The 9,592-nt window shown below is 58.4% G+C and overlaps 1 protein-coding gene across 4 annotated transcripts in view; it reads right to left on the minus strand.

Moving 5' to 3' along the window:
* NFIX (nuclear factor I/X (CCAAT-binding transcription factor)) overlaps nt 1-9,338 on the minus strand; it is a 94,934-nt gene extending 85,596 nt beyond the window's left edge. For all 4 annotated transcript variants that reach the window (XM_008579315.1, XM_008579312.1, XM_008579313.1 and 1 more), the window contains exon 1: nt 9,276-9,338. In XM_008579315.1, the coding sequence (XP_008577537.1) occupies nt 9,276-9,335 (60 nt within the window). In that variant the 5' untranslated portion in view covers nt 9,336-9,338. The remainder of the gene's footprint in view (nt 1-9,275) is intronic.
* Nucleotides 9,339-9,592: the final 254 nt, after the last annotated feature.

Genomic DNA, 9,592 nt, shown 5'->3' on the forward strand with positions numbered 1-9,592 from the left:
GTAGCCTAGTGGGGGTGGTAAAAGCCAAGTACAAACGTGGAGAGGGAAGGGCGGGGGGGGGGGGAGCGGTTCCTACATATAAAAATATATATAAAGGCACACATTTCAGATGCAATTATAGCACATGCAGGGGCGCCCCTGGGCAGCAGCAGTTCTGGAGCGTCTCACCTGTGCCCCCAGGTACATTTGGGGAGGTGGGAATTAGGTCTCTCTTGCTGGCCCCCTCCCTCAACAACCTGAATGCGGCTTTGGAGCCAGGTGCCCTGGGCAGCCTGGCAGGTTTGTGGCTCACGTGAAACACTCGTGTGCAGGCTGGGGAGGTTTGTGCCTGCGTGGGCCTGGAGCCACATTCTTCTGTGGACACCGGTGGCTCCTGCGGACTCACGGACCCACCTGAGCTGGGGATCTCCATGGGGGCGCATAGCTGTAACTATGCTGGGAACCCCCATTTGGGCGCGAGCTGGGGAGTACATGCGTGTGTTGGGGGATCCCATCTGGTGCCAGAGAAGAGGCAGTCACCTTGGGATGTCAGACCTGGGTGTGCATATACGTTTGCGTGCCTGAGATCCCCGTCCGGGGCGCCCGGTAAGGGCGTGCTCGCGACCGACCCCCGTCAGAATGACAGTGCGTGCTTCTGTGCATGCGCACGCCCGAGTGCCCGCTGGGGTGTCGGACAAGGGCGTGCGTGCGCCCGGTGGCCCGTCGGGGCGGCCGCGTAGGAGTGTGTGCGAGTGTTTGCAGTCCTAGGAGCGGCCACGTGCGCCGGGACCGCCGTCGGGACCCAGCCGAGCCCGGATCTGGCCCCCAAGCGAGACAAGGGGCAGGACCGGCCGCCCGGCGGGCCTCGGCGGGATGTCGTTGGAGCCTTGTTGGTTTTGGCCGAGGCAACTCCAACGGGGGAAGCCCCGGGGAGCAGGCGGGGGTGGAACAAAGACGGCGAAAGCTAAAGAAGGCGGGCTGCGGAGGAGGAGGAGGAGGAAGCTCCCTGGAACGCGAAGGGCCCCGGGGGTAGGAGTGCAGACACTTTGAGACACTGGGCCTTGGCCTGGGCGGAAGGGCTTGTGGAGGCCCAGGGGCCCATGGCAGCCACTCGACCCATGTGGACAGGGACAGGCAGCTTGAAGTCCGGAGACTTCTCTGCCTTCCAGGACCCAGGTCCCTACCTATCCACTGAATCTCCTAAAAGATCGCAGGCTGCCTCCACCGTGAGCCACACCGAAAACCCAGCCTCACCATGGGCACCCACACATCAAACTCAAACCTGATGCCCACCTCACATGTAGTCACCCCTCTGATATCCCCACCTGTCCAGTGGGTTTTTAGTGCCTACCAGCGTACCACTTGGAGTTGAGTAGCATTTGGGGTGGAGGACATGGCCCAATTTTCCCCAGCCAAGGGCAGATGGTTTGGGCACCCTTAAGCTAGGGGCCAGCAGGCCCCTTCTGTTTCTTGGCCTGGGCTGCTTAGAATCTTGGTTTTCCCCTCCTGGGGAATGGGAAGGGAATTCCCATGGGGAGGGCCCAGAGGGGGAGCCTCAGGTGGAGTGTAGAGGGACCTGTTTAAGTCTTCCTTGCCTCTGGGAACCTGGCTGAGTAATTCCTGCCACCCCGCTCCTAGCCCTATGACCTTGGCACTTGACCTTGCAGCCTCTGTTTCCTCATCTGTAAAACAGGTTACTCAAACCTGCCTCACATTGGGAGGGTCACAGGAGGTCACGTATGCCCGACCACCCGCCCACCCGCTGCCCGGGCATAATTGCTCTGGAGTCGGTAGCTGTTATTTTTATTGTGAGGAATCTATGGCTGTGACAAGCTGTGACGCTTGGTGTGATCGCGTGAGGCTGGCTGTGTGTGCGACTGTGCCGCTGTGTGTGTGTGCGTGTGTGTGACAGGTTGTGTGTGAGACTGTGCGTGGACGACAGATTGTGCCGGTGTGCGGCAGTGCCTGTGACAGGCTGTCACCACGCGACAGACTGCGGGTGGCGGGGTGTTGCCGGCGTTGACTGTGAGTGGAGATGAGGCAGTGTGTGGGACTGGGACCGGGGGACCTCAGAAACCTACCTCAGTGAGGATCTAGCTGACAGTGAGAACAGGGAGGCTCTCCGGGACTGGGGGAGGGGTCAGTCCAGTGTCCCTTCAGGTCTTGGCTTTTCTGTTCATTGGGGCCCCACCTGTTTGCAAACCTCAGAGGTGACAGGTCAGAAGACCCTGTAACAGAACCTCCCCTTCACCCACTGTGTCAGCCCTGTTTCTTGCTGGGGTTTTGGGGGACCCCAGAAGGGTCATCAGGGGCCTCGGCACAGAGGACCCCAGGCCTGACTGGCTTCGGTGAGGAACAAACACACAGCTTGTGCCCGTTTCCCACACTTTCCCTGAGCTCTGGGCCTGAGCAGGGCTTGCGGAGACCGAGAAAAGGAAGAGGGATTTGGGGAAAGATCAAGAAAAGCTGGGAGAGAGACAGAGGAAGAAAGTGAGAAAATCACAGAGAAGGGAAAACCAGAAGAGACAGAGAGCAAGTGAACAAGGTCACCACAAGCCCCTTCCCAGGACCTGGAAAGCCCTGCCCTGCTTGGAGTCTGGAGGCTTCCGGGCAGGGTGGACACACACCAGGTTCACAGGGTCAGGACTGGCAGAAACGCCAGCTGACACTTATGAGCACTGCTTGTACACCAGGCCCCATGCTCAAAGCCCACTTGTTAAGGATGCATTTTAGGGACACAACCCTGCCGGAGGGATGAGAATACCCAAGCTCGGGTGAAAAGCAGCTGGGCCACGATACCAACCCAGACATTCTCCTAGTCAGTGTGGGATTCCACCTCTTACACCATCCAGGCCGATGGCTTCCCTCTATGGTTGGGGAAAATGAGGCTTCAGGGACCCAGCCAAGCACACCCTGGGGACCCAGAGATATGAGATACAGGACTCCAAGCATGAGAGCCCTGTGCTTTCCCCAACTTGGTGAAACCTCACAGTCTGGGAGAATCCTGGGGCTGTGGGCTAGGGGGCAGCATTCTGTGATATGCGCACACACACACACTTAGCCTCACTGGTGTGTCAGTCTGTGTGTGTTGTATGTGTTGTGTGTGCTGTACGGGCCACAGCATGATGTGTGTCCCTCTGTCACCGCAGTCTCGTGTGTCTGCTGTGTGTGTCTGTGTGTCCATTCAGAGCCAGCCCCTACCACAGAGGGGGAAGAGGCATGGAAGCACCCCCCCCCCCAAAAGTGTGTCTTTGATACTTGCAGCCTCGGCAGCGAAAAACAAGTTTCCACAGGGCCGCCTTGGGTTGAGGCCAGGCCGTCCTCAAATAACATTTGAAGTTACTTAGCAAACTTTGTTTAGTGCCGAGAGAGGCGCGGGCAGCAGGCTTGGGGAGTGGGGGGGCAATAAACTGGTTCCTCCGAAGTCTCTTGCCCCTCTGGGGGCACAAGTGCCCAACGTGAGGCTTGGTTCCCCCACCCCAGTTCTGGTGAGGACAGCAGGAATCTTGGCACCCTGGGGGGAACTTGGGAGAGGAGAGGTTGGGCACCCCATGGATGAAGCCTCGCTTCTGCCATCCCACATCCTGGGCTTGGACAGAGATGCCCACCCTGGTCTTCCAGTAGCCCACAGGCCAACACGGGGCCCAGGGGGTGATCAGAAATGGGAGGGCCCCCATTTTCGCTGCAGTCCAGCTCTGCCAACCTTGAGGCTAAACGAAGAGGCGGGTGAAGTGAGCTGGCTTAGAGCATGTGCCCCCACCAGAAGAAACACACAAGTGCCCAGAAAGCCCTTGATGCCCACATGCCAGCCCCCAAACCCTCATTTCCAGGTCCCAGCCCCAGGCGGCAGAGAAGGCCCGAGAGCCAGCAATGGTGGGTTTGGAAGTGAGGTTGATGCCTACGGGAGGGGGAGGAGAGGAGATGCCAAAAATGGTGAGCAGGCGAGAGGGAGGGAGGGAGGGAGCGTGGGGAAGATGGAAGCCGGGCGGGCATCCTCGTTGAGCTCCAGGCTGTAAAGGGGCAGCGAGAAAAGCAGCTCAGGGGCCCTTCCAGGGAGCAGGCATGGGGGATGAGCCCCAGGTGGCACAGGACAGGCAGAGGGCCTGGAGGCGCCCAGCGCTTCCCCCACTCCCACCTCAAGCTTGGAAATGGAGACTGGCAGCAGCAGCCGCTCGGCTCTGCCCGGGCATGGGGTGGGGGTGGTGGCTAGGCAGGGCGCCAAACCAAATGCCACCAGCCTGGGCATAGTGGCTGCCAGCCTGCAGTGCGACCCCACCAGCCCCCAGCTGGAGCCTGGAGTTTTTGGGGTGGACAGAGTCTGGGGCCCAGCGGGAGGTGGGGGCCCAGCAGGCACAGCCAGGTTCCCCCAAGCTGTGGGCAGGTCCCCAAGACCCTGCAAAGATGGCGCAGCCTGGTACTGCCAGGGTGACAGGCTGGGGTACAGAGCCCTGGAGCCTGGAGTTTTTGGAGTGGACAGAGTCTGGGGCCCAGCGGGAGGTGGGGGCCCAGCAGGCACAGCCAGGTTCCCCCAAGCTGTGGGCAGGTCCCCAAGACCCTGCAAAGATGGCGCAGCCTGGTACTGCCAGGGTGACAGGCTGGGGTAAAAATAAACTGGACCCGCCCCAGGGAAGCTAAATCGAGGGGCCCAGGTGGAAGTGCCACTCTGGGCCACCAGCTGCCCCCGCTCCACCCCCCAGGCTCAGAGCGGCAGGGTTGAAAATACCCCATGCCCATCGAGGCCTGGTATCTGTACAGGAAAAGCCCCAGCCATCTTGTCCCCAGGTCTTGGGCGGGCACCAGACGGTGTATCCGCAAGTATGGATAATGGATGACCTCAGACTGAAGCAACATTTGGCCACACATTCTGGGAAAACGATGGGATGACCATGCTAACCGAAACACTCTTGACCTCCAGAGTGCCCCTTTGCAGGGCAATGCTGAAAATCAAGACCTCGCAAGTATGGATAATGGATGACCTCAGACTGAAGCAACATTTGGCCACACATTCTGGGAAAACGATGGGATGACCATGCAAACCGAAACACTCTTGACCTCCAGAGTGCCCCTTTGCAGGGCAATGCTGAAAATCAAGACCTTGCCATGAGGCCTCCCCCCACCACCCCTACTAAAACCACAGCTGCCCAGTGTTTTCACGGACCCTTCCTACTTTCTTTTCCCCATAGCACCTAGCCCTGTCTCAAGGACTGGACACTTCCTTGTTTATCAGGTTCACTGTCTGCCCTCCCACCAGGGCTGGCACCTTTGCCGGTTTTGCTCCCTGCCGAGCCCCCAGGGCCTAGAACAGGGCCTGGCACCCAGGAGGTGCTTGGTAAATATTTGTCAAAGGAATACACAGGTCCCCGGCTGCACCCCCAACATGCAGGCTCTGGCTGGGTGTCCGGCAAGGTATTGGAGAGGGCATTGGGCCCTGCCAGGGTGTAGGCAAGTCTGGCCAGTGGGAGTACACAGGGGGTGAGACCACCATCCTCTCTTATTCTGAGCCCCAGATGGAAAAAGATCCTTAAGGTCAGAATAGTAAGGAGGGTTCAAGGGCCAACAGTTGAAGCATGCTTCAAATGGAGGCATAGTGATGTGCAGACTGCTCTGAAATCTGGGAAAGGCTAGAGGATAAGCTGCAATTCTGTTCCATTGGCAGGAATTAGGGTGGTGGTGATCGGAGACGGGGGCTCAGGCTCCACCACTTTCTAGCCCTTGACCCTAGTACTGGATACCCCTTCTCTGAGTCTCAGTTTTTCCTCTGTGAAATCAAGCACTTACTGCACATCAAGCACAGTTTTAAAGCACTTTCTGTGAACCAGCTCCTTAGGTCCACACCATAACGTTGATTTCCAGATAAGGGAATTAAGGCCCAGAGAGGTTGAGTGACTTGCCCACTGTCACAGAGCTGGTGAGTGGCAGAGCCAGGAAGCTGGGTCCAGAGACCCCACTCTCCTAATAATACCACCTACCTTGTATAGGATTCAAGGAGACAAGTTGAGAAGGCACTTAGCACAGGGCGAGACACAGCAAGCTCTCAGTACAAGTGAGCCATCACCCTGATTTTTAGGACAAACTTTCATTCTGCTGTCATCCTACAGAAGGCTCTCTCTCTACTCTTCTGCTAACCATCTTTCTTCTCTCTTTTTTCTGGGGTCAAAAAAAGGGGAGTGAAAGGCCAAAGGATTAGTGAGACAGCCCCACGGAGGACAAGAGTCTCAGCACTTAGCTTTGTCCCCATTCCGCCCCTCCTCTCTATGGCTGCTTACAGCAGAGCCATGAGGGTGGGGCCCTCTGCCGCTGGGTCCAGAAGGCCATGGATGACCCAGGCAGGGGTGGGCATTTGGCATCCCAGGCTTGCCCCCAATCCAGGCATCTTCAAACCAGGGCAGGGACGGGGACTCCCAATTCTACCTGGAGAGGTTGGGTTGTTGTAGCTGCTGCTCAAAAACATCCAGCAGGGTGATACCAGGAGGGCAGGTCACATCTCTTGGGTGCCATTTTAATCAGGGCCAGGGTAATATGGGACGATGTGCGTGCCACACCGTCCTGTATTGTGTGTTTGTGTATGTGGCTGCATATGTGACAGTGTCTGGGTCTCGGTGAGCAAGACTGCGTGTTACACTGTGTCAGCTGGCCTCTTGTCAGAGTGCGATGTGTGTGTTTGTGTGTAATGGATGTCAAGGGTTAGCTGTGCCTGTGTACATTACTGTGATCTGAGAGTGCAGGGCAGGGTTTCCAACGTCAGCACGATTGACATCTGGGGCCAGATCATTCTCTGGGGTGGGATGTCCTGTGCACTGTACGATATTGAGTAGCATCTCTGGCCTCCACCCACTAGATGCCAGTAGCACCCCCTCCTCCAAGTGTGACAACTAAAAATGTTTCCAGACATTTCCCAATGGGCAAAATCATTCCCAGTGGCACTGAGTTGGTGTATGTGTCCCTATGTCTGAAGGCATGTTATCACATGCATGTGCTCGTGCATGTTCCCATGTGTGTCTGGTGGCATGTGGGGTGTTATTGGTGCTCACGTGTGCATTTCTATCATCTGACAGTGTTGCTGTATGTGTGTGCTATGTGTTTCTTGCTGTGCGTCTGTGGGTTCCGCGTACTCCTGTGTGTTGACGGTGGTAATGCTTGTGTCTGTGCTGTGTGTTTCACGGCATGGTATCATGTGACTGTGTGTCCCCTGTGCCTATGCCCATGTGTATGTCCCTGAATGTGTAATGCCGCATTGATGTGTTCGGGTGTGGCCGGGTATCTCTAGGTGTCTGTGTGTAAGGGCGATCTTCTTTGTGTGGAGACGCCTGTCTGTGTGCCTGATTGAGGGAGATGCCATGTGCCAGTGTGTGGCAGCATGAGTCTTTGTGCCCGCATGTGCCAGTGAGAGTGTGTGACTTTGTGTAAGATGGACCCGGAATAAACCATCCCCCCCACCCCCCGCCGCCCCGAGATGATTCAACCAAAGCCGATATTTGGACGGAACCACCTAGATGATTTGGCCCCCACCCCCAGCTCCTGCCAGCCTTGGACTAAAAGCCTCTCCTGAGGCCCAGGGAGGGGGGCTGGGTGCACCTCTGAGCTGTCCCTTCCTCCGGCTTGGCTCATACAGATTCAAGTGGGGATGGACAGACCCCCACTCTTGCCCAATCTTTGCCAGGAAGGCTGGCACCAAGCTTTAGCTGAGGGGGCAGGGTCCTCCGAGATGGCAGTGGGCACTGCCCCCTGCCCAATGCTGGCCACCACCCCGGCTCCCCTCAGGGTGGGGCCCAGTGGGGGGAGAGCTCCCCAGTGTAAGCCCGGCTTCCGATTGGCTACAGAGCGCCGCAGTGCCCGCTACCCGCCTCCCCTCCCCGGCTGGCGCAGCCACATCGGTAGTGATGGCAAGCGCAACTCGGAGTTCTGGGCACAGCTGCACCTCACAGAGGCCTGCCAGCCCCACCAGAAGCCAGACACCCCAGCTCTGTGCCCCTGACCCCTCCCACCCAGCTGGGCAGCACAGTCACCCTGCCCGCTGTCCCCCTCGGGCTTCCAGGCCCAATCCACCCTGCCCCCTCACCCACCAAGCCTGTGCCCCCCAGCCAAGCCCACTCTGGGGGCCTGGGCCCCTGCACAAGGCCACTCCCGCCCTCAGAGGGGCTCCTCAGGAGGGGGGAGGTGGTGAAGAAGGGGGGCGGGGAGTGGGGAGCTAGCCCTTCTTCCTTTAGTGAACGCGCCCAGAGCTGGAGCCAAAAATCGAGGAGGAGAGATATTCAGACGGAGCCAAGACGCGTTTGGCAGGAGGAGAGAGAGAGGGAGAGAGGGAGCGGGAGGAGGGGAGGAGGGGAGGAGAGAGGGAGGAAAGGAGAGAAAGGGGGAAAGAAGGGGGGCCTCAGTTTCCAAATCTGCGCCCTCAGAGCCTTGGAGGAACAGTGGGCGGCTCAGGGGTAGGGTACACAGGGCAGGCCTGGTTATTGGGACAGTGGACTCAGGCCCACGGAGACAGCAGGACACCCAGCTGGCCCGGCCAGGGTGGACACAGGCAGAAGCCAAGATCAATGTGTGCTGAGCAGACAGAGGGAGGCCTGTGGACGACCCAAACACACACCCGCACCTCGCCGCACAACAGGCTTCTGTCCACGCCAGGCCAGGGCACGGGCAGGGCCCTCGGCAGGGCCACCGCGGCGTGCAACCTCATGGGAAGGGACGGAGAGGCCAGCCTGCTCCCAGCTGCTCGCCTGGCCACCATAGTGGGTATCTCACATGGTGCCGAGAGGCTGAGGGATTCCAGGGAAAAGGGCACAATGATAGTAACGGGGACAAGCCCAGGATGCATGATGATATGGGGTGAAACCCAGAGACAGGACACAACAACACGTGTGTGAGGCATAGTGATACACGCCTTGCCATGATGGTCGGACACCCAGGAAAATACACACCAGTTCATTGCTACAGATGCAACGCACGTCTCTGGGACACTGTCACCCCACCATGCAGCAGGGATACAGAGATGGCAACAGGTACGCCAACACCCACTGACACACATGGTGAGGATGACAGGTCACGGTGGCACCATAACACAAAGACTATATCGGGCACACCAACACGCATGGTGCCACACACACACACCCCTGACCCCACTGTCACCAAATACACAAGAGATGGAACATACGACGATCCGTGGAATCACACACAGGTGGCACCCAGTGACGGACATTTGGAGACACATGGGAAGGGACCCACACAGACACATGCAGACACACCGATACCGCTAGAAAATGGTGGCTCGAAGGCCCAACGCACTGATGAATACACACGGGGATTTGGGAGAACCAGAGCCGCTCACAGCCGTCTCCTCGCCACCCTTGCTCCCACATCCAGGGCTTTGGGGACAGGAAAGTGAAGACTCCCTCCTTCTCCCCCCAGCTGGGGAGAGGGGACAGGGCCTGTTCTCAGCACCTCGTCAGAGAAAAGCACAGGTGCCGTGCCTCCCCTGCCTTTCTTGATCCAGCTGGAGGAAGGTGCAGACCCCAGATTCGAGCTCCACAAGCGGGGGACAGGATCCAAGCAGATTAAAAAAGGCAGAGGCCACTGGGGAGATTTTGCCGGCAGCCACGCGCCACGGCTGCCTGTC

Source organism: Galeopterus variegatus, unplaced genomic scaffold (assembly GCF_000696425.1).
Source record: "Galeopterus variegatus unplaced genomic scaffold, G_variegatus-3.0.2 Scaffold1855, whole genome shotgun sequence".
NCBI classification, from domain to species: domain Eukaryota; kingdom Metazoa; phylum Chordata; class Mammalia; order Dermoptera; family Cynocephalidae; genus Galeopterus; species Galeopterus variegatus.